The 26,235-nt window shown below is 40.6% G+C and overlaps 1 protein-coding gene across 1 annotated transcript in view; it reads right to left on the bottom strand.

The window, feature by feature from the left end:
- The window catches only part of LOC135718130 (NACHT, LRR and PYD domains-containing protein 3-like), a 98,643-nt gene extending 73,690 nt beyond the window's left edge, over positions 1–24,953 (bottom strand). Inside the window, exons 1-2 of the mRNA XM_073816290.1 lie at positions 24,851–24,953; positions 24,698–24,755 (exon numbers count right to left, since the gene is read on the bottom strand). Of these exons, the coding sequence (XP_073672391.1) occupies positions 24,698–24,755; positions 24,851–24,918 (126 nt within the window). The 5' untranslated portion in view covers positions 24,919–24,953. The remainder of the gene's footprint in view (positions 1–24,697; positions 24,756–24,850) is intronic.
- Positions 24,954–26,235: the final 1,282 nt, after the last annotated feature.

The following is a 26,235-nucleotide window of genomic DNA, read 5'->3' as shown; positions in this document are numbered from 1 at the left end:
AAAGTCAAAGAGAGGATGTTGCAGACACTGCAATAATGGATACACAAACACACTGTGTATCAAGTGCAATGTTCGCCTGTGCTTAACAGATGAAAATAACTGTTTTAGGGACTATCACTGTAAGTGAACACAGACTGCCTTCAAACCACAGGTTTTTTTTTTACGAAAAGTTTTGTAAATATTTTTTTTCCAATATTTTTTATTAATAAATGCTTATTCATAAAACTATGATTGTTGTGTGGTCATTACTCATGATATATACTGTTATGGGGCTAAGTAAGCAATCAACCCTGCAAATGAATGCTTAAATGTTCTGTATATCTGTTCAGACAAAGTGAGTACAAACACAGAAGTTCTGCTCCCAGCAATGCCCAATGTTGCAAATTTACAACATTTTCCTAAAAACTTACTAAAACGTAAAAAATCAGAAAACTCTTTCATTTCTACATCAGAGGCCTCCTAAAACAATATCTGGGAGGTCAAAAAAAATTTTGCTCATTTTTTTCTATATTTGGGTCTTACAGGGTTAAAGAGGCTCGGATAACCCAGCTGCTGAAGAAACCCACACTCAATCCTGCTATGCTAGAGAACTACAGACCTGTTTCTCTTCTTCCCTTCATTGCCAAGACTCTTGAACGCGTTGTGTTCAACCAGCTCTCCTCTTTTTGCGCTGCTCTCAGTCATTGAATCCCTAAGGCAGACAAGGGCAGCCTCCAAATCATCTGTGCTGATCTTACTGGATCTATCTGCAGCTTTTGACATGGTCAATCACCGCATGCTCCTGTCTACCCTCATGTCTATGGGTGTCTCTGACACAGCACTTCTATGGGTCAAGTCATACCTCTCAGATAGGTCATTTCGGGTATCATGGAAAGGTTACGTCACCGAACCCCAACGTCTTGAAATCGGGGTGCCTCAAGGCTCTGTGCTTGGACCGCTGCTCTTTTCTATATACATGACATCCCTGGGCTCTGTCATTCGAAAACATGGCTTTTCCTACCACTGCTATGCAGACGACACTCAACTCCACTTGTCGTTCCACCCTGATGATCCCACGGTTTCTGCCCGCATTTCGGCATGCCTGAGGGACATCTCACTCTGGTGCCATCTCAAAAAGGGACAAAAACACTAGCGCATACTTTCTCAGGAGCTGTTTCACAATGATCTGCCGGTCGTGACACGATCTGCTGACAGTATAGCTGTCTTTAAGACTCGGCTAAAAACCCATCTCTTCCGCCATTACCTCACTTCCTAATAACGGACTTACTATCTTACTTTAGTTACCTTTCTCTTTATCTCTTTCTCTATTTATATTTCTGTTCATCTCTACTTATCCTAAAAAAAATAAAAAAACAACCCTAAAAAAAACCACTAACAAAACCTTGGCTATGTATTTTGTGTTGGACTTGATGAGACTATTTCCAGTGCACTTATGTATTGCTGTTCTTGTGTTGCTATAATTGCTTCTATTGTTTATCTCACTTGTAAGTTGCTTCGGACAAAAGTGTCTGCTAAATCACAAAATGTAAATATAAATGTGTTTGTTTTGATAATCATTCTGAATCTAATCTCTTAACAAAATTCCTTCACAAAAAATGAAATGATTTAAGCTTTTTTTTTTTTTTTAAGAAAAATACCCATATTTAAGAGAGTATAAGCAGAGAAAAAATATAAATAGGATGAAAGTTTTTTCCCATTTTGTTTGTTTGAATGCAGAGGTTCTTTTCTTTCATTTTATATATTTGTATGTTTATATATTTTTTGAAGAAAATTTTCCTGAAAGGCATTTTGTGAAACTTTTGTGACGTTTTTTTCAGGACGTTCTAAACGAGGACAAAGCATTAAGTATTTTAGGACATGTAAGTAGTACTTACAAACATACCTTTGAAAAAACATTACTGATGTGCATTTTGACACAAAACAATGGCACTTATATATGTTAGGATATGTGAGTGCAAGATGTTTTTAAATTAAAACAGGTCATACATGCATTTTAGTATGGGACTAGGGAAAAGTCCTGTCCAAGAAAACGCCCCTAAATCTACTATTTAGTAAGGTGTATGCAATTGTTAATGTTTAAGATTGACAATCACATTTATTTACAGCTTACATCGGTAAATGTTCTGCTCACAAAGCAGTTTATAGTTACCGCTTTTACAGTGTCTGAATGAACAAACAACAGAAATCAAGATCCTATTTTATTCACACGTGTCTATAGTCATAATGACGGACACAAATATATGTCAATATTATATAACTCATTTCCCACCAGCCTTTTTTTAAAGTTGCCTGCCAGCATTTGTGGGGATTTTCACAAAAGTTTCACAAAGTCCCTTTCAGGAAAATGTATAAATATATAAAAATACAGATATATCACATGAAGGAACAGACTCTCTGCTTTTAAACAAACAAGCAAAAAAAGCGGGGGGGGGACGACTAATCTTATCTTCATTTGTTCTCTTTTTATCACATCTCAAATATGGCTAGGTTTCTTTAAAAGTACTAAATTTTGAGCAAAAACATTTTTTTAAATGAATTTTATTATTATTAGGTCAGATTAAGAATGATTATCAAAACATACACAGAGTTTAAAATTAAATTAATCTAAAATAGACTTAACGTTGTAAAACAGCATCTAACTTTGAGAGACTCTCTCCGCACTGCTCTTGAAACTAAAAAAATCATAGATTTGATCAACTGGTCTCTCAACGCAATTGACACCATCTTCTCGACGAGAAGCTTGGGTTCGGGGGAACCTGTCTGCCCTGCCGGAACGTTCGCAGCTGGCTACAAGATGGAAGCGTGGGAGAAGCTTAGAATGGACTAAGAGAGTAGTCGTGTAAAGGAATGCGGCTACTCACCCAAAGACCAAATAATTCCAATCTTATCTGCTTTCGGCCCCCCTTATCCAGCACTGGCCTCGGCCAAGGCCGCTGTTGGAACAACAACTCCCCCGGAAGAGCACTGCAGCGAGACGCAAGGTTGTCTCCATGTTTAACGCTTTGACATCATGCAGACTGAGGCACCGAGATTTGGATGTCAGGCGAAGCGACTCTCTCCAGGCCTACCCACACACAAACTCTTACACACACACACACATATATATATATGCAATCACCACCCAGTACCCACATCCCTCGCCTTCGCTGCTTTGTACCCCCCAGCCTGACAGGCGGGTCTGTGACTAACGCCGAATATGGCTGCATGACTGGATGGCTGCTTGCCTGTGCTGGGCTATCTCCAACCCCCAGTCCCCCTTAATGTGTGCAAGTTGTATGTTGTTCATGTTGTAAGGTGTACTATGTGCTTTTGTTGCTGAGGTGTTTTTTTCCTGTTCCCAAACTGTACTCCCTTTGAAGCATAGTCTGGGGGTTTGTTTTTTTAACCTATCCTCCCTCATGTAATGCTTTACTTCTTCTCAATGCCCTGTCAACCTGTTCTGTCTACCACCTTGTTTTTTATGTATTGTATGTATGGACAGGTTCAGGGGTGCAAAATATATATAGTATTTTAATTTAAATAAAATTTGAAATTGTTAGCATTAGTTAATGCAACATCAATTACTAACATCAATTACTGTAATGACATAAACAAGAATTAATAAATGCTTATATACAATATAATGTTCATTTTTTGTTCATAATGCATTTACTAATGTGAACTAATACAACCTTTTTGTAAAGTGTTACAGAAATTTGTATTTTTATTATTATTTAGTAGTACACATAAACAAATAGTTAAAGTTTAAAATAGTAAGTTTTTTTTCTGATTTTCTGTTCACAGTCATAGCTCTAATACAGAATATGAACCCTGAACGAGCAACTCGAATCAAACTCGTGTACAATTTGACGTACAAACCTTATTTAAAATAGAAAAGTGATTTAGTTAAGAGCAGAAAGATATTTTCTCTCAATGCTGTTTGATTAACACGAGTTTGATTAACACGACTTCCCCTTTAAGACCGAAGTCCAAATCTAAAAACTGTTACACAGGCGTTTTCTCTTTTTGCTGTTTACTTTCTCTTAAGCCCTAAATTGTCGTGTTTATGAGGACACTTGCAAAAGCCGGGAATTCTTACGCATGTGTGTATTTAAGGCTAATCATAGAGTTTAATGCAGCGGCAAAAATACTTACAAGCACAATGAGAAGCGGATGCGCTGCTTGCACAATGCTCTCAAACAGAAACAGGTATATAGCGCATATAGCACTGTTGTTTGTGTTTTTCAACGGCTTAAAATCACTTAATTTAAAACTGCGTGTCACGGTAGGATAAGTCCATCGTGACTTTCTGTGTTGTGTTGTCGTATGACTGGAGTATGCGTGTGTGTGTCTGATCACTAATGATCTGAGTGAGTGCAGGTGCGCGTGATTGCTTTGCTCCAGCTGGTGGTAGTTATTGAGACGGCATATATACTCACCCATTCTCTCTTCTCACTGCCAGATGATTACGCTACATGTCTTGCCTGTGTTATCGTGTTCGTGTGTTCCTGTGGTCTCGTCTTCGCGTGAAGGTCTGCCTGTTTGTGTATCCGGTTTCATCCGTTCACCTGACTTCACCCACGAGCACCAGGATTTGTCACCGCAGCCTTTGTCTGTCTATCATATCATCCATATCATCTGTGTCATCTGTCTTAAATAAACTGTGTTTCATTCAGTACTGCATTTGCTTCCTGATTTCCAAATCCAGTCATCACACTGCGGTGCGTGTACAAATGTTATGCTTTCATGACCACGCGTACAGCAACGTAATGTGGGCACGTAACCTCGAATGAGAAAATATTACGAGTTAAGTCTGTGCCCTCAATCTGCAGACTGCTTAAACTTCGGCAGCAAATGAGGTGACTGTAAATTGTAAAACATAACCCGCCAAACTGGCTAGTAATTTGACATTGTTACTACAATAGCTGGACATGATTTTCATAATTTCATTTACTGCTACCCTGTAACTCATCGGATCTAGACGAATCACAAGAATGACCTATTGTGGATCAAAAATGGCGAATTTCGCTGAAAGGTGACAAGTTTGCACCCCTGCAGGTTGATGGATGTAATTTTGTTGTATTGTAAAGTACAATGACAATAAAGGCTTCATCATCTCATCTCTCTCTTATAGGTTGAATTTTATTATTAATGATAAACAATCAGACACTAGCTCAGTTTCCATCATTGTTTAAGCAAATGAAAGATTAAAAATATAACAATTTATTACTTTTTCACAACCCCCTTTTCCATCCTGTACCATCTGCATTCCTGTGCTTACTGATAGTGATCAAAGACTATTGTAACAGCTGTTTATCCAGTACAGTGGGGATAGAGAATAAAGGTCTTGGTTTTCGTGAGCTCTAGGCTTTTGCCTTCTCCCCTTTGCTTTTCTTCTTCACCTGAGTTCTTGGGTTCAGGCCATTAGGCCAAGATTCCAGTTCTCAATGGTGATTCTCTTTCTTCTAAACTTTCTTTCTTTCTCTGTTCTCTATCTAATTAGATAATATCTCACATACACTGGAAACAGTTAATTGTTTGTATTAAGTAACATTTCATGCATTTATAGTGTAACCATTTCAATTGTAACTTTAAAGGAACACTTCACCCATTTGCATTAAACTTTGTATAGTTAGAACCCCAGTCATGTTTTTTAATGGCCATGCATCATTTCCTCAGTTGCCGCTGAGACAGGAGAAATACAGATTTCAGTGTTGCACTTCCTTCTTTCAATGATGTAAAAATCATCATTTTGCATCATTGAAAGAAGGAAGTCCAATATCTTTGTTGAGGGAGTGAGACTACAAACACCCTTTTTCTCTGTCAAATAGACACCAAATTCTAAATGTATGTTACATTTCACCTACAAATATAACACACTTTCAATAAAGATTAATGTTACTACGGGTGAAATGCTCCTTTAAGTCGAAACTGTTTCCTTTTCATTTACAAATCTGTTAGTTAGTTTTGATGTAGTGTTAATACTAAAAAGCTACATATTGCAATTCAATATATTTATATTCTAGCAATGGTCTCCCACATATTTTGGTATTATAACTGCACTTATTTCGTCATTGGTATAAGTTGCAGAAGAGTAATAATTGACCAGTAATACAGTTTTATAATATCTTGCTGTTAACATTTCTCAGTCATTTTGGCGTTCCTACAGACTGAACCACTGTAGTGAATCCACACTTACAACTCTGATGAGCAGACCTGCATCACCGTGCGAACTAAGAGTGAGAACGCAGAAACACTTCAGAACTTTCTTCCTTCTAAGATCTGCTGCATTTCAACATGAGTCACTACAAGAGTCAGTACTCTGCCTGTCTGCACAATAACAACCAGACAGAAGCAGAGCATACTGACAGGAAGGGCTGCTTCCAAAAAAGAATGTTAATGCTTTTGTTTCTGACCATCACCCAGAATTGACTCTGGAGGGTGTACACCGCACCACAGCGCCAAGCCCTTCAGAAGAGAGTCAAAGAGTGTCATCGTCAGCCAGAAACAGCCAAACATCGGCCAAAGCAACAAGCCCAAAAAGTAATCGGAGAAATCTACTTCAACACTCTGAAGGAAACCTATCCTGAAAGCAGAACAGTGAAGCTACATGTGAGGCACTCAGCTCGACATCAAGCGACCATGGCATCCAGACTGCATTTCACTGAGCCACCAGAACAGGCCAAACTGAGGTAAGACTGGAACAAATTGACTAACAGCTCCATGAATATTGCACATCCTGTGCACAACACACTCTCACCCATCAGCAGGAACCTGCTGACACATTCTGAGCCCTATAACTTTAAACATTCAAGAATTCGGGCCTAAGCATGAGAGCTTTTAATTTCCAGTCAACCAGTTGTTTGAAATGCACTGCCAAGACCATGGCTAAAGCCCAGCTCACACTGCTCACACACTCTCACGAGCAACACACCAGACATTTTCTTCCTTTGCTGTCAAGTGCTGTTGGACTATTGCCTGTCAACCGTGGTAACTGTAAAGGACATTTTTGTGCTCTGAACATGAAGCAAGATGATTTGTTGTTGAACCTGCTACTTCCTGGTTATCACAGACCACACCACAGGGGTCCTGTCAAGAATCCTTGTCAAACCAGGTCACACCAGAGGCCTACGGCCCAGACAGACTCAACCACACACCTTCATGGAAATGTGTGATGCTTAGCCTCACCACTGAAGGCCACGCCCCCTCACTGGACTGTCACCACATGCAAGATTCATCTTGCGCAAAGGCATGAACACTTGCCAAAGACTTTGAACAATGGCCTTTTTAAAGAGCATGACAGTGGATGATCACTCTTAAAAGATGGACCACACTCTGCACCGGATAACAACCACTAGTGCCTTGCTCATTACAAAGACAATGATGCAGAGGTAATGTAACTTATGTTCACAAACACCACATAACACCACATTACCTCAATCCAATTGCATTCAGGCCACACCAATCAGCCACCACAGCCAGTGCAGAACAAAGGGGGGTGCTCAAACTAGCTAAACACTGCCCCCACCAGAACTGAGACATTTGGGTGAAAAGAGAGCCCCGCTCTACACTACACGAGCCATCCAGCAAGTCTCCACTCACAATGGAGCACGGAATGAGATCACAGAAACATGTCAGAAACCTGTGATGTTTCCCAACAGCCAACATCCACACAGCAAGCCAACCCACACAAAGCCATGTGTTCGACGGCTCTCCAAGGATGCAACGCTGAGACACTGTGCGCCCAGAGCGGATGACACGTGGCTAAGCAAACCTGGCCCACTGCAAAACTCACTGCCGGGCCCCAAAGACATCACAGCACAAGACAGATCTTCTTTTCATTCTTCAAATTGAATCGGCTCACAAGAATTACACCAAAGAACTTTTCACCCGCACACACATGAAATCATGACGCCAGTGCCCTTGCTAGAAACAGAAGGAGTCTAGGACTATGAACAATGAGCCAGCCGAGCATCAACACCTGTTCTATCCAGTGGTCATCAGCGAAACCACCCACCCAACCCCAGCATTGCTTAGCTAACAACAGCTAAAAACTTTCACCACCGCAACACCTGCATCACGAACTCTCACACTGTCTCCACACACATCGCTCATTAGGTCTCCTACACCACACACCAAGCAATGCTGAAAACCTCCTCTAAACCCCACCACCTGCCCTGTCATGACGTCCGACCTTGCTTCCACACTGAGCCCACAACAACTTAGTGATGTCACATACATGTTGCACCTGAAACATAACACTCTCTACATTGTCCCTGATGAGCCCACAGCGCCACAGCTTGTGGCTCCCCATTGCCAACAAGGGGGGGTCAGGAGATGTAAGCCCACAGCGCGCCATGCGCCAGTCGACATGGCAGCAGAGCCACTAACAAGACACAGTACAAGTGGCGTCCCAGCCGGCAAGCAGCAACAGTGACAGAATGCATCAGAATTGGTTTGGTACATCTCCAAATTCCAAACCACACAGCTCCATCACAATGCAGAGCAACCACTCTCTCATGGTCGGACCTCAAGATAGACTGTGTATGACCTGTGCGAAGGTCAACAAGGAGCAGTAAAGACTTTTATTCTCATTTGAAAATTCACCAAGCGGGTAGAGTTCCATCTAGCACTCAACAACACAGACACAGCATCACCACATACTACCCACTGTTCTCCAGGTCCAGACCGCCAGCAGTAAACAAGTGCACAGAACAGGTGCACGCAACAGGTGCACCCAATTCATGGCGGAGGTTGGGCAGAAGATTTGGAAACCCAGGCTCACAAATTTGACTCCATGCTCCAACCAATCTTATCCGGCCAAGTGAAACAAACCAACCAAACAGTGGTCAGCTAAGGTAAGGTAAGGTAAGGTATACTTTATTGTCCCAATGGGAAATTTATCTTGGGCACACAAATGCAACCACTGCACTACCAAACATAACACAAACAAACACATTACATAACAACCATAAAGAAAAATACACATGTACAAAAAATAAATAAATAAATAAATAAATTAAAAAAAACCGAGTGCAAATCATGATTCCTACTTTATATTATTTAATAACTTAACAGCTGAAGGGATAAATGAATTCTTATACCGATTTAATCTACAGCTGGGCATTCTCAATCTTCTCCCTGATGGCAGCATCACAAACTCAGAGTGCAAGATATGCGTTGTATCGTACAGAATCTTATTTGCTTCTCTCAACATAGATTTTTCATAAAGAGTCTGGAGATAAGCAGGTTCTGTTCTGCCCATGATCTTCATAGTCGTATGAACAAGACGCCCAAGCCTAGATTTCAGATGTACCGTTAAATTCCCATACCAAATATGTATTCCATAACTGATCACATTCTCCAATACAGCCTGATAAAACAGCATCATGATCTTACTGCTGACACCATAAAGTCTAAGCCTTCTCAAAAAGTACATTCTTTGTTGTAACCGACTGCACAGGGTGTCTATATGGATCTGCCATGTAAGAGAACAATCAATATAAATGCCAAGATATTTATATGAGGACACTTGTGCAACAGGAACTTCATGAATACGTATAGGGCTATGGTTTCCGATTGACTTTGGGTCAAATATCATCTCCTCAGTTTTCTTCACATTTACAATCAGATGATTGTCATCACACCACTCTATAAACTGGCTAATCTCAGAGCAGTAAGACGAAATGTCTTGATCTTTATATAATAAACTCAGAATTGCAGTATCATCGCTAAATTTCACAATATAGTTGTTACTGTTATTCCTCACACAACTGTTTGTGTACAATGTAAAGAGAAATGGGGAACTCACACACCCTTGTGGGGCTCCTGTACTAATATCATGAGAATCAGAGATCTTCTTATTAACCTTAACCTGTTGAGTTCTATTTGTTAAAAAAGAAAAATACCATTTAATAATAAAGGGATTTACATCCATCTGTTTTAATTTCTCCAATAATAAATACGGTTGCAAAGTATTAAAAGCTGAGCTAAAATCAATAAAAAGTAGGCGTGCATATGCCTTTGAATCATCCAAATGTTTAGATACTAAATGTGTGATACTTCCTATAGCATCATCCGTGCTCCTGCCCTGTCTGTACGCAAACTGCCATGGATCTAAATTTGACATTACTTCACTTTTTAATAAGGACACCATATACTTTTCAAAGCATTTCATTATTATTGGTGTCAATGCTACAGGTCTAAAATCATTGTTCTCGGACGGATGTGGCCTAGATGTGGCTAGAAACATGTCTGTGAAGACTAAGTGACATTTGAAACTGATATGACACCTGCCACACCAACCAAGAGACTCCAACCTTGTCACCTCCACACCACTCACCAGTACCTCAATGGATTAAACAGGTGCTGGACCACAACATTTGCTTCACCCAGCAACAGCTCCCAGTGAGTCCTGAAGGACCACAGGCAGAGTACGCCCAGCATATCTACGAGAGTAACATGACGTGAGGGACAAGCTTTGGTATTATACTTATGCCCAGATATTACTAACAATGTCTTGCCTGCCACCCGAAAACTAGAGCCACATCTGACTGAGATCGCGAAAGGGGGGTCTTTCGTTACACCAACCCACAGGCACCTGCTCAGGTACCCTTTAAGCTCTTTGCACCTGCTGTCCCAAGTAAGAATCTTGCTGACACTGTGCTATGCATCCATACAGAGATAGGACACACCCTAGCTGATGTGATGCAACATACAGCGAACAGGTGTACAGCTGCTCTCCGTTGGCTGTCATGCAGGATGGAAGGAAAGCAAGGTAACCAAGCTAACATAACGAAACATCGGCAATCCCATCATCATGATCAAACTGACCATTGCCAACGAATATTACATCCGAATTTCATTAGCAAAAGGGGGGAATACGTAGCATCTGGCTGTATTGCCAGAACCGGATCAAATCTGATACTTGGATTGCAGAAAAGCTGAGTAAATATGATAATATGTGTTATGCCCCCCATGCCTGATTAGTTTCTGGATTCCTACATCAAAGAGACCCCAACTGTCTCAGTGGGACATTTTATGGCACCTTTTGAAGCTCAACAGAGAGCTGATAAGGAGGTGTGAATTGCCCTAAAGTACCGCCCTGCAGAGACCTTCTGCAAAGAATGTCGTTGAGACCATATGACCAACTCTTAAGAGATCTTGTCTGTAAACACATTTATGCATGTTTGATGTATGTTGGTTCCCTCTTTTCTAAACTGCTTTTTAAATAACTTGTATTCTCATGTACATTTGTGTTTCTATGACTAAGTCTAGATTACCTCTGACAAATAGAGATTCTTTGTTTGTTATTAATACATTGGGATGAATCACAACGTAATACTTGTTTAAAACCATTCATATTGGGTATCAAACTGTTCACCTTTCAATTTCCTCTTTATTGATAAATATGGTATGACGATAGAACAATTTATTCTATTTATTCAATGATCTGGACTGATATTTTGCAAAGGGAACCTAGAGGCATAAATATGCAAAATTATCAGTTAAGGGGACAAACAACTCTCCCCTGCTCAGCCCTGATTGGTCGATTCAAACTTGGATGGCCTGGCCTCCTCAAAGGATAAATACTGGCAAAAACTTTATCTCATCAGTTAAGTTCAGTTGAGTCCTTTCATCATCTCTTCTACAAGTGAGCTCTTCTACAAGTGAGTTTTAGGCCAAACTCAGCCGAGTTTTTGACCAAGAATGGATTTTTAACGATCAGAAAACCCCCAATTCACATCTTAACCTTTCGGAACAACTCTTTAAATGGACTGAACGCTTGGGTTCGCACACCGACAACCTGGTCTGTTCTTCCACAGACATGCAAGTATCCTATATCTTAGAATATAGCTGCGTTTAAGTCGGTTAAGAAAGATGAATGTAATTTATGCAACTCTCTCTCTCTCTCTCTCTCTCTCTCTCTCTCTTTATTTCATGTTAAATGTTCCTGTTTGTCCATTGTCTATGTCGCATATAATCCCAGTAGAGTAGTCAATTAAATGTGATTGTTTATCCATGGATGCCTTCTGAGTTCTGATTAAATTCAAAGTCACTTAAACTTTCGATCAATGCTACCTCACGCTCAAGGTTCCCCAGAATTTATGTACAATTTTAGATATATATTCACTGGCGAATTAATCAATTAATTGTTACGATTCGTTCTGCTAAAACCTACAAAATATATATAGTTAATGACGATTAATTGCATGTATTTGCATTTGAGCTAAATGAACAATTCCCCGAATTGGAATTGTGATACACAATAATTTTCCTTAACAGGGTTGTGGAGGAAAATATCAACATAAATAATTGTAATTATTAATGAATAACTTATCATTATCAGAATGATGATTGGTTGTTTTAAACAACACTATTCCGTGACCCCTCCATTCGCTACAAGAGAAAGGTAAGTAAAGAAAGATAGTAGTCTGTAATTAGGAAGTGAGGTAATGGCGGAAGAGATGGGTTTTTAGCCAAGTCTTAAAGACAGCTACAGTGTCAGCAGATCGTGTCACGACCGGCAGATCAATCCACAGTTGTGGAACAGTCCCTGAGAAGGTATGCGCTAGTGTTTTCTTCCCTTTTTGAGATGGCACCACAAGTCGTCGCTCGGTGGCAGAGCGCAGTGATCGAGAGGGCACATAAGGCTCTATAAGTAAGCGAAGGTAAGGGGGTGCTGACCCAGTGGTGGTTTTAAAAGCCAGGAGCAGAGCCTTAAATTTGATGCGAGCTGCTATAGGAAGCCAGTGTAACTTGACAAAGAGAGCAGTGACGTGCGCCCTCTTTGGCTCATTGAAGACCACTCTTGTTGCTGTTTTCTGAATCATCTATAGGGGTTTGGTCGTGCAGGACAGGACAAGAGCTTGGACCAGGACCTGTGTAGCGTGCTCATTTAGGAAAGATCTAATTTTCCTAATATTGTAGAGAATCTACAAGAGCGAGCGGTGCTGGGAACATGCTCCGTGAAGCTAAGCCGATCATCAATGACCACTCCCAGGTTTTTGGCCGTCCTGGAAGAGTTAAATCAGGTGTGTTAAATAAGGAGACATCTAAAACTTTCTGGGAGGGGGTGCCCGAGGACCAGGATTGGGAAACACATTTTGTGCCAATCTGAATTTTATTTTTCATTTTTCCGCCACATTCACATTGGGCAGTGTTGCATGATCTGCTGAACGCTGCTGCATGATCTAAGCTTGGAGCTCTGTTGGGTTTTTCATCTAAATCCTCTCTTTTTACTATCTTGATCTATTTATTATAACTTATTAGCTTATCTCAGGAATACTCTACCTTGATTTTATTGTTTAGTATTACTAAGTGCAACGATTTATTTCAAGTAACACCCAGCCTTAGCATTTAGCCTGCTAGCATCACCAAACAGTGCTGGATAACATTAGAATTTGCATTCCGTCTGTTACGTGTGAATCTGCTTTTCCTGACGATCAAATGGCGTATTCATCCCATGTATGTTTTTCAGACCTAAGCTCACCAGAGTGTGAAGCTGAGGAGTAGCAATTGTAAGTCGCTTTGGATAAAGGCGTCAGCTAAATGAATAAATGTAAATGTAAATTGCATTTTATGCCACATGTATAGTTTGGCTTCTTCCATCAGCAAAGAGGGCTTTAGTAGTAAGGCTGACGAAGAAGGTTGCAGAACTGGAAGCGGGCATCTGAATGGTAGTTGAGGACAGTAACCCCCCAGTCACATTAGCTACAAGCGACAGAGACAGAGCGGCAGGCTACCATTCATTTTCAATGGAAGTGGCCGTTTGCCAGCGACAAGCGACGAGCTCGCCACTGCGCGAGCAAGGCGGGGCCAAAATAGACAAGCAGGCTATTTTATGCAAATGCTGAGCGACGCGACAAAGCGACTGCCAATCGGAGTGAAGGAGCAGCGTGACGTAGGTCTGTGGTCGAGTCTGAGAAAATAATTCAAGATGGCGGAAAATGCGTATTTATGTATATATCTGATAAGTTTGGCATTTTATCTCATATATTTTGTTACTTTTATCGAGAAGTAAATACTTTTAAATCCAAAAACACCGTTCTTGTAACTTAACAATACCTCTAAAGTGACTTTTGATACCGCTTTTGGAAACTAGCCAAGGAACGCCCATCAAGCGAGTGTGTGTCGCTCGGTGTCGTTCACTTTTGTAGCTAATGTGACTGTAGGGTAAGACTGTTAATGTCACAGTTACAGACACTGTTTCAGATGCACCTTGTGTTAAGGGTAATGCACATGGCTCTGTTCTGACACAGAGTCAAGGCGGCAGACTAACTGGGTGACTGTCAGGCGGCATGGTCGTATTCGGCACCCACCACATGCTCCTGTGATTATATCTAACAGATTATTCCTCCCTTAGCAGCACACCAGCTGAGACATCTGTTACAAGTGCCCTGGTTATAGGTGATTCTATTCTCAGGAACGTGGAATTAGAGGCACCAGCCACCATAGTCGAATGTATACCGGGAGCCAGAGCGTCCATTCATATTTTGAGGACAGATCTTTTTATGGGAATGTTGAAAACGTCTCTTCTCTTGTGGCAACTTTAAAATATGGCCTCCCCCAGGGCTCTATTTTGAGCTCCACATTGTTTGCCTTATACATGCGCCCTCTGGGCTTCATATGTCAACATCATGATATTTCAAACCACATGCTGATGATACTACGAATTATATTAAAGCTCAAAAAATGAGGAGAAAACATCTCTGCAATCCCTCCTGACATGTTTAGAGGAGGTTCAAATTTGGTTGGCAAACAATTTTCTGCAGTTAAACGATAAAAAGTCTGAAATCTCAATTTTTGGCCCACAGAAAGCAAAAGAGAAAATAACAAGGGCCCTAGTCCCTTTAGACATGAGAGTGAAGGCACTAAGAAATATTGATGTCATTTTTGATCACTCCTTTAGCTTTGAGAAACAAATAAACATGGTGGTACAAAGTGGTTTTTATCAACTGAGAATGATTTCAAAACTAAAACCTCTTCTGAGTTTTAAAGACCTAGAGGTGGTGGTTCATGCTTTTATCACCTCTAGACTGGACTATTGTAATACGCTTTATGTGGGGATCTGTTAGCGGCAATTACAATGTCTACAGTTAGTGCAAAATGCTGCCACTAGGCAACTGACAGGGACTAAAAAAAGAGAGCACATCAACCCCAATGCTATCTTCGCTCCATTTGCTACCAGTCAAGTTTTGAATAGAGTTTAAAATTTTAACAATAGTTTTTAAAGCACTACATAATATGTCCACAAACTATATTTCAAACATCCAAGAGTTCTAAACACCGACAATACCTTTAAGATCTACAAATCATCTGTTGCTGGCTGTTCCAAAATCCAAAAAGAAGGCGAAAGGGGATCGGGCATTCTCTGTTATAGTCTGCCTATCTACATACTTCATCATTAACTCTTTCACCGCCAGCCTTTTTAAAAAAAAGGTTGCCAGCCAGCGCCAGTGTTTTTCATGATTTTCACCAAAGTTTAATGCCTTCCAGAAAATGTTCTTCTTAAAATATATAAACATACAATATACCAAATGAAAGAACAGACCCTCTGCTTTCAAACAAAAAAAACCGTTTCATCCTACCTTTAGTGATTCTTTTGCAATCAGCTTTTGAATATGGGTAGGTTTTTGCAAAAACACCATATTTTGAGCAAAAAGCAAAAATAATTCCATTTTTGTGACGGACTTTTCATAGAGATCCCATTCAGAGCGATCTTTAAAACAGACACGGACATGCAGCAGTTTGCCATAGGGCAATACTTCCAGTTTTAAAAAGTTGCGGAAGGGCGCCACCTGGTGGATAATAGCGGTATTGCGGAAAGACGGAAAATCTCGTCATTGGCGGGGAAGCGTTTTCTCTTAATTGACAAGATATCTCGTCAATGGCGGGGAAAGAGTTAATAATCATACAGTTAACATGTTTGACATCATTTGAAACTGTGAAGGGTCTTCTTTAATTTGTGTACATTCACAATAACAACAAATCTTTGTGTTTTTGTCAAATAAAGAAAATAAACAGGGTGCTCTCTGTCTCCGCCAGCTGTCTCTCAAAACACGTTAAAAAAATTAATTGAAACTCCGCGAGTACTCGTCATACAAACATGATATATATATATCTAAAGAAAGCCTGAAATGTCTACTTTTTAACAAGCTAATTATAACCGAAAACAAATAATGCCTGTTTATATAATCTGCATTGAAGTAAAGAGAGTACAGTTTTTCCAGGCTGACTTCATTATCTCTAATGCGGTCACGCCCACAGGTGGTGCTGTTCACATGGTAATGAACAGACGAACAGTTCAAACATTGACAATCAAAGCGTAAAGTTTTATTAGATTTAAAGACTTTACCGCATGTTTGGATGATAAACTTTATACACACACGTGAGGAAGATTTATGTCTGGACATTGAGGAAAAGAAGTGTTTATCTTTAACGTTACCTAAGAAGAAGAACAATGGAAGACGCACTGAAGGAGGATATATTCCTGAAGTAAGTAGTTTACAATTTATGCTAACAGCTGTTTATAACTCTCTTACAGGTCTGCATCCCTCTCATCAGTTCAAAACTATGAAGTGGAAAAACATTCACACTTTTTGGACATATAGTTATAAGGTAACATGAGCCACATGAATTTTTTGTATAGGGTTTGTTTCCAAATAAACTGAAAATGTCCCACTGACCTTCATTTCTATTTTGATTATATTGTTAACTTCTTAACTCTTTCCCCGCCATTGACGAGATATCTCGTCAATTAAGAGAAAACGCTTCCCCGCCAATGACGAGATTTTCCGTCTTTCCGCAATACCGCTATTATCCACCAGGTGGCCCCTTCCGCAACTTTTTAAACCCGGAAATATTGGCCTATGGCAAGCGGTTCCATGTCCATGTCTGTTTTAAAGATCGCTCTGAATGGGATCTCTATGAAAAGTCTGTCACAAAAATGGAATTATCTCTGCTTTTTGCTCAAAATGTGGTGTTTTTGCAGAAACCTACCCATATTCAAAAGCTGATTGCAAAAGAACCACTAAAGGTAGGATGAAACGTTTTTTTTTGTTTGAAAGCAGAGGGTCTGTTCTTTCATTTGGTATATTGTATGTTTATATATTTAAAGAAGAAAATTTTCTGGAAGGCATTAAACTTTGGTGAAAATCATGAAAAACGCTGGCGCTGGCTGGCAACTTTTTTTAAAAACGCTGGCGGTGAAAGAGATAAATTACTTTGCCCTTGAAATTACTGCAATTATTATTAAAAAAAGAGGCATCACAAAGAGCAGAGAATGCGCGATACAATGCAGAGGATTGTTTTAACGTCAGTTTATTTGAAATGCCAGAGGAACAAAAAAAGTTTGCCAAGCCATGTTATTTTTTATTTGCTGAGGTAAATAAAAGAGGAGTCACTAGAAGTCACACAATACCAGACTTATTCTAAACTTCATTTTTTGGGGGATGCTGTGATGTCGGTGGTGTTGAACTCAAGCGCATCAGGCATTAGTAGATCACCCGCACCTCATCTGCTTATTTGCAACCCTGACCTCATTTGTGCTGCTCTTAGTAGATTGCATTGATCATTATGAAAATCAGCTGTTGCGCCTGTGTTATTTAATTTGCGCTTTTTAGTAAATAACTCACAGATATTACCAATCCCATTTGGATTTTTTGGAATTGCGCTCTTGCGCTAATTTGTCCTGTTAAGTAAATCTGGCTTCAAGTCTCTTATTTGTTATTATTGTTTCATAAAAGCATATATATCCTATTTAGCTTGATCACTGTCTTTGTGCTATCTTTGTCTGGATTTTTTTTTACCTGAAACAGAGATAGGGGATAGGGAATTGATCTTGTCAGTTGTGGTTTGCTTTTGTTTGTTGTTGTGTACATGCATGTGTCTCTGTCATGGTAAAGTTCATCAGCTCCTCAGTTTCATTATGTGTGTCAAACTAATCTTTATAAATGAAATAAATGTATCTTTATTATGTTTGTGTAATGTTGGGCAGATAGGCAGACTGAAAAACAGACTGAAAACAGATTCAAATGCAGTAATCATTTATTAAAGTAATCCAGAAGTCAGCAATGAACTTTACCATGACAGAGACACATAAATGTATGAACAAAAGCAAGCAACAACTGACACAGGCCAAAGAAACGATTAGGTTACTCACGTAACCCTGGTTCACTGAAATAACAGGAACAAGCATTGCGTCAGTTCCTGATGCTATGGGGGAAACTCCAGTTTACTCCGTGACTGAAGCCTATTGTTTAACGTCTGTAAGTTGTTTGAACCCGTCGTCGGGCTTACACTCTATATAAGTGAGTAGAAACGTCATCTTGAAGTGCAGAGCCGAATAAAGCTTGGGTGACGACGTTTATAGCACGGCCAGCTACCCAATGCTCGTTCCTGTTATTTCAGGGAACCAGTGTTACGTGAGTAACCTAATCGTTCCCTTTCAATACGGTTCACTTCGCATTGCGTCAGTTGCTGACGGTATGTGGGAACCTTATCCCATCACGCCGTGCATATACAATGGTTGAAGTGCCTTACTGGAGAGACGCCGAACGTGGCCTGCTTACCAGTCTATACACAGCTTCCTGCTGAAGCCTGAGTAAAAGCACCATAAAGATACGCATACGGGTGAAGCCATTGACACACAGCGATGCAACATTCGTAGTATACAAGCCGGCGAGTTCCCAGAGCGCGCCTGAAGTATGTACATGTAAATAGAAAACGTGTAATACAACAATACAGGCGGCATACAGGTGAAATCAGCGAGTGCACCGTGATGCGCGTGTATGAGTTTAAGCTGACAGGACAGGAATATCTTGTGATGACCAGCGGCCACATTGCAAATTTCAAGATGGAAATCCCTATAGCCCAATACATCTTAATAGCTGCTGTTAGTTACCGGCATACTTAGCGAGTGATCTGCGAAGCTCACGAACAGCTGATCTAACCATGATATGCGGCAGAACGGTTCGTTCTTCCACATCTGAGAAATAACAGGTTTGTGATTTAAATAGAATGGCCGGCCATAAAAGCGTGGTTCGCTGTTATCGCCGCCACATAGATATTAGTGTAGGGGGTGAGAGCTGCCATGCAACAAGCTCCTGTAGTGAGGAGAAAAGTGTTCTACACCACAATTTGTGGGGTCAAGACTTTTCGCCATACACTAGACAGGGACAGATCAGACTTTGCATAAGGATGCCTCATGAAAGGGGTCCTAGCTGCTGTAAAGTGTCATCGTATCATCGTTACATAGGTCGTGCCTCTCGGATGCAGTCTCCACACTCCCGCCGTAATGGGAGATTATGTTTGCATCGTGGTGGTTTAAGCACGAGATGCGTATCACTCTGATTAAACATAGCTTAAAGGCGATGCAATGAGCTCATAAAAGGAGATGACTCGTCAGCTTGTACAGGAGGCGAGATCTCAGCCTGTCTCAGTGATTACAAATGAAACCAACGTAGTTTGCCTGACCTCATTAATCACGGATAACACGGTCGAGAATGCTGCAGTGCTAAAATCACCTCATTAAATGGACTGCATGTACAGTAGGAGGTGATTGATATGAAACAAACGAGCATTCCATGCGCCGAAGGCTGGTTGCTGTTGCAAGGTGTGTCCAACTCACAGCAGATGCCGGGCGAGCTCATATTGATAGCACTTCATGCAGCCCTTTGCTTAGAAGTGGACTTATGAACAGAATGCCACCAGATTCAGAGTTCTTAGGACTCGTTAGGGGGGTACGTGAGCCTGCCTTAAACGAGATGCCGCGCGTCTGACTGTGAGCGCGCTCTGGTGTTAAGCTCGCTTCCCGAGCGTCATAAAACGAAACTCATTGTGGCAGGTAGCAAACTCACTTGGAGGTTGATATTTTCCCTTAATTTCTCCGAATGTTGGAGCAGAGCGGAGGTGTGAGCGTCTTTCAGATCCACTGATAGAAACCAGCCATCTGGCCAAAAAAACGTCATAAACCGATTGGCTGTAAGCCTTTTGAATGGACGTCCGGAGAGGGGGCGAATTCAAAACGCTTGGAGCTATGACAAGGTCTGAGGCTGCCGTCTCTCTAGGAATTGAAAGACATTCTGTTCTCTGCTGCCGCTGCGGCCATGCTGCGAATGAGGCCAGAGGCATCACTTATACCCACACAGCTGGCATTTCAGGCGGTGATCTGAGGGGCTCACAGAGCAGAGCAGTCTGTCTTGGTGGTTTGATGTCAGACTCTAACTTGTCTATGCAGAGAAGGAGTCTGGCATGAGGCCTGCAGTACTGCGGTTGATTAATACGGCAGAAAAACCGGGGTATATAATTGATGTACCAATATTCAACGCACTGATATAGGACAGGACTGAATAAAGGGAGGTGTTCGGGGCTCAGTATATTGTCAAACAAATTCGCTCTGCCTCTGATTTCGTCTAAGCTAGTGAGAAATGTCAGGGCAGAACAAGCATTATGAGCTCTACCGGAGTGAGAGAGACCCAGGCAAGGCTCTATAATAAAGTGTTCTTAGTGCTCCCATAATGGCGTGCTCGCCCTATCGAGCCGCCGAATGAGATCGCGCTGCTCCAGGAGGGGGAGGGGCACTAGAGCAGTGTTTCTCAAACTTTTTCAGCACAAGGACAACTTTATCTTCCAATTTTTTTCTGAGGACCACCTAACAGAATCCCACTCTAACGCCCCAAAAAACAACAAAATAGGAAGGATAATAGGGCTGCAACTAACGATTATTTTAATAATAGATTAATCTGTCAATTATTTCTTCGATTAATCGATGAATTGGATAAAAAACAAAAAACAAGAAAAGCATTCATTTCCAACCCCTTATTCAAAACAGAACTAAAATCTTTAGAAAATGCACAAACATGTTGCTCCTTGAACATACCTGAGCTGTTTCAATAATAATAAAATTAAAATGGACTAACACAAAAAATACACATGTATGCTTTACATCTGCCAAATATATAGACTTTTTTATGATGCATTTTGCCTTCAAGAAGCCTCTCTTGATGGGATCAAAAAGATTGTATTTGAGTACACTCTCAGAAATAAAAGTACAAAAGTTGTCACTGGACAGTACCCTTCCAAAAAGGTACACCTTTGTACCCAAATAGTGCATATTAGTACTTCAAAAATACATATTGGCAGTTCAAAGATACATATTTGTACCTAAATGGTACATATTAGGACCTTTTATAAAGGGTACTGCCCCAGTGACAGCTTTGTACCTTATATTTGACTTTATGTGTTTTCTCTGATTGGATAGCTATCTCATTTGTTAAAACTGTTCCATTTACATTTGGCCATGCGTCTTGTGAAAATGCGTCTTCTACTCCCGCGCAAAATGCAAATACACCATTCATTACTTCGCTTTGAAAAAATGCACTTACTGTATGTTGTACTGTATGTTGGGCCGGGCACGCGTCTCCTTGCTCTGCATGAGCTGGAGCGCGCAGTACAGAACAGCAGGAGAGTGACGGCGCGATGATTTAACGTACAGGTCCATGACGGGGAAAAGCGTTCATACAACTCTCTCTCACAACGTTTTATTTCTTTGTTTAATATCATTGGAGTTTGTCATTGGAGTTTTTTATACGTTCTAGAAACTTTTTTTACTCGCTGTCGTCACTCCATAAAGCATAAGCGTGTCGTCTTTGTTTGTTTACCTCTTTGCCGGCTTACGTTTGGGAGGAGTAAAACACTGACGTGGTTTTCCTCTACCTTTGCTGTTTTTTATATTTTCTCCACCGCCCTGTTATTTCTCCGCCCTGCATATGAGGGGCTGAACTCTGCAAGCAACAGTGCACGAGAGAGACCGATGCTCCGTCCCAAACCGCATACTTCTATAATATATAGTAGGCGAAAAGCACTACTTCTTGTACTCTTTGCCTACTATATAGTATGGAATTAGGCGGTTTAGGACGCAGTGCGAGTGTGTTCACTCCGCTCCGTGCTTAACTGAAGTTTTTCTTTCTTTTTTTAATTAAACGTCTCTGCGTCACGCGACACAACAAATAGATTATGAAATTCGTTGCCAACTCTTTTAGTAATCGATTTTTATTGATTTAATCGATTCGTTGTTGCAGCCCTAAAGGATAAGCTAAATTTAAGTTTAATATGCAACTGTTTCAAGTCAAAAACTAATGCAATGCTATGTTCAGAAATAGTTATATGAATTTTATTTCATTTGAAAAAGTAAATGTGAAATGATTTGCAGCTTAACATGAACAACAAACTGCACATGTGGAAAAAACTGCAATTAAACATACTATAACAGCCTAAGTCCCATTTAATGTCATTCCAAAGAGCCATTCGTTTAAAACTGAGGTGGTGGGTATATGATGTCTATGGTTGTAAATATGTAACTATAACTATTCCCCTTAAATGTCCAAAATCACTGAAATTACAGGGATTTTACACATGAAACAAAAGCTAGTACATTACAAAGGAGCGAGGGACTCCACGAGCGTAGAGCATGAATAGCTGCGTTGTAACAGAAAACAGGGGCAGGACCAGCCCGTGTGTGCTTGTCTTATGCATCTATCTTAGTCTCACAGCTTCGCTGCTTGTTCATCTCAGCGAGAGAGAAACAGCAAGGGGAGCACATAACACAGATAGAACAGCCATGCATCGTATGAGCGGGTTCCAACCAGCGACGCACTTGGAGGGAAATTCATAGGATCGTGCTAGCTCACCGAGCCACTGAAAGAGACCTTGCCACTGAATGTGGGAGAAGTGAGGGACTCAATGAGTGTAAAGCATGAACGGCTGCGTTGTGACAGAACACAGGTGCAGGACCAGCCGTGTGTGCTTGTCTTATGCATCTATCTTATTGTTACGGCTTGCCGTTTGCTCATATCACCCCCAATTTCCACCGACTGCGGAAAGGCTGCGAAACCGCTGCGGAACGGCGGCAGAGTCAATCGGTTTCCATTCAAGTCAAAGTGTGTATTTCCACTGACTGCGCTCCGAATCCGTCACAGCTCCGGCCATCCGCAGCCCTCCGGCACAAATACGCAGAGCTTCTATTTTTGACGGATGCCGGACAGCTCCGCAGGGCGGAGCCATGACTTTATCGCGTGATCATACCTGAATTTGCGAGATCTCGTGTTTTTTCCTTTATTAAATCTTTGCAATACAAACATTACAAAGTCATTAATATAGAAACAACAAATAATAGACAATAACAGAGACAGGGGGAGTTAAATGGTAAAGTATATGGTATAATAAATACATTAAAGATAGAGCATAAATAAATGCTTTTAGCAGCTTTCTTATTTTTTGAATTTTGGATGGATTTGATGTACTGCTCTTTCTACGCGAGATCTCGTGTTGTGATCTGGGCTGGTTGGTAAAAACGTCATAATTCAAGTCATAATTGGCGGAGAGAGAACTAGGTATCGCGCGATCATCACGTGAATTTGCGAGACCTCATATGTCCTCGTCACTTCAGCACGCAGCCGCTCTGCAACCAATACGGAACTGGTGGGTATTGGCGGAGTGCGGAGCCGTTACGCAGCGGAGCTGATCTGCAGCCGCTCCGCAGTCGGTGGAAATCCGGCGTCAGCGCGAGAGGAACAGCAGGGGAGCACATAACATAGATAGAACAGCCGTGCATCATGGGAGTAGTTCCGGCGTGGGAGGTCCCAGACCGGCGACACACTCGGAGGTAAATTCATAGGGGGAAAGTTGCTTACTTGAGCCGTTATCCGGACGCTATTACAACAGCGCCTTGCTCTTATAGCTTTATATAAAAAATATTGATCTAACCGGACGGCCGCAGGGGAGACCTCTTCAGGCATGTGTCCGCTGCACAGGGCTTGCGCCACAGCAAGCGAAGGCTATCTTCAGTTCTCAGCTGGAAAGCGGCAGGGGAAGATGCTAGGCCTGGGTTCTGCTGTAGGGCTTATATTGACAGCGAGCAGGAAAGGCTTCTTTGTCTTGGAGCAGCGAGAGGATCGCGCTGAAGGAGATAAAGGTAAGCGAGATGGCGATTCTACCCACTTATATAGAGCGTAAGCCCTGCCCTTTCGCGAGTTCAAACACCATTGGTCTGTAACTCTTACAGACATTAACCAATAGGCTTCAGTCACAGAGTAAACAGGAGTTTCCCCCATAGTGTCAGCAACTGACGCAATGCGAAGTGAACCGTATTAAAAGGGAACTCAACTGTTTTATTGTCATAACAAACTGCTTTTGTGGCCCAAACTTCTAGAGTAGATAATTTCTGATAACAAGCTAAATAAATATCCAGTAAATTACATATTAATCTATACAATGTTAACAGATCCTTAAATTCTTGCTTGGCTGCCAAGTCTGCACAGTTGTGATACATTCTCCTTGTCTCTATTTGTCTTTCTGAAACCAAATTTTTTTTAGAAAAGGTATTTGTTAGAGGTCAGTTTAGTCACTAGCCAGACCGATAAACAAGAACAGACCAGAAGTTAACTTCGGACGCAGAGATAGCTAGTCAGAAGCATAACCACAGCAACACATAATGTGGCAACAAGATCATAAAAAAGATAACATCCAGCTGAGGCTCGAACTTGCAACAATACAACCCACTGAGCCATAATCATTTTATATCCTTATTATTTTGAATTTTTTTAATTGAGATTATGTTATGATTTGATAAAGTTTTATGATGTTTATGTTAGTGCAAGAATTTATATGAATTCATTTACACCTCCTACAAGACATAAACTAACACAAACAATCCTACCTGAAAAACAGAATCCATCTTCTTCCCTTTGATGAACTTTGATTCATCTGTTGTGTTTCTGTAATTTAACAATATGTTATGTATTTATGAGACATTCATGTGTAATACACAACAGTAAACACATAGATGAATGTGTTGTGTATTTGTCATCACCTCACATCTGTACCAGAATCTCCTAAACTGAACTTAAGTGGATTTCCCATTGATCGATCACTCTTCATAGACACACAGCTGGGTTCAGCAAATTCTCCATCAATCAAACTGTAAAATACAGCAGCAATAAACACTTTCAAAAACAAGAAGAGTAATTAACTCTCTTTAGAAATAAGAGATTAAAAATAAAATAGCTTAAATGAATAAGGATCTGTGTTCACCTCAGTTCTGCTACAGATTTATTTTCACTGAAGTGACTCATTAGGGCTTTTCACACTGCACTTAAGTTAAGGATCGTTTTACACTTGTAATTTAGTCAACCAGCTTGAAAGCAGGTTTAGCACCGCTTTTGGGGGGTTAACCCGCATTGTGGTGCCAAACGCATGCAGTGTGAAACGAAGCAGGGTTAGAATGTTATGACCCTAATTAAACACAGCTGAAGTAGCTAAGGTGTTCAGGGTTGCTTGATAATTACAGACAGGTGTGTTGGAGCTGGGTTGGAGACTGACCCAGGGTTTAGGAATGCACAGTGTGAAACATCAAATTATGAATACCCAGGGTTATCTCTTAACCCATGGTTAAGTTTGAACAGTGTGAAACATGGAAATAATAGCACAGGATTCCGTTAACTATTTCAGGTGTGAAAAGCCCTATTGAGGGAAAAGTCTTTGTGGAAACAAACCTAAGATCAGAAGACTTTGATTCAAACTGCTGAATTATCCTGAAACAGAGAATTAACAGTTCAAGTTTTTAATTCAATGTTAACTACTTTTATTCTTATTTTCTTCAGAAACATTTATGATAAAAAATGAATGTAGAGGGTTTTATTCAAGATCTAATTGATATAAATTGGGATAGGTTTCAGTTAATCCCTTTGGTTGAGGATGCATTGAGTTTTTTTAATTCTGAAGTTATAAATATAATTAATAAACATGCTCCGATGAGAACTGTTAGAGTCAAAGGCAGAAATTTACCTTGGATCAGCTCTAATCTTGTTAAACTTTTTAAGCAAAGGGATAAAGCATGGGCCAAATACCGGTTATCAAGGGATTCTATTGACTGGGAAAATTATAGATATTTGAGGAATTTATGCAAGGTAGAAACACGGAACTCTAAGGCCAATTATTATAAAGATCGTTTTTCTCAGGACTTTCATAACCCCAAGCAGTTTTGGAATAAGTTGAATAATCTTTTGAATAAACCCTCTAAAAACTTGATTCAAAATATTACATTTATTAATGAAATTATATCTGATCCATTACTTATCTCAAGCTTTTAATCAACATTTCTCTTCTGTTTGTGGTTCTCAGTGCCCCGATCTTTATACTACTGGGTATTTAAATTCTATTGCTTCAAATAATTATTTTTCCTTTAAGAAGATCATG

This window comes from Paramisgurnus dabryanus, chromosome 11, assembly GCF_030506205.2.
Source record: "Paramisgurnus dabryanus chromosome 11, PD_genome_1.1, whole genome shotgun sequence".
In the NCBI taxonomy this organism is placed as follows: domain Eukaryota; kingdom Metazoa; phylum Chordata; class Actinopteri; order Cypriniformes; family Cobitidae; genus Paramisgurnus; species Paramisgurnus dabryanus.
Note: the sequence above shows the minus strand (reverse complement) of the source record. Positions and strands in the feature narration are given on the sequence as shown.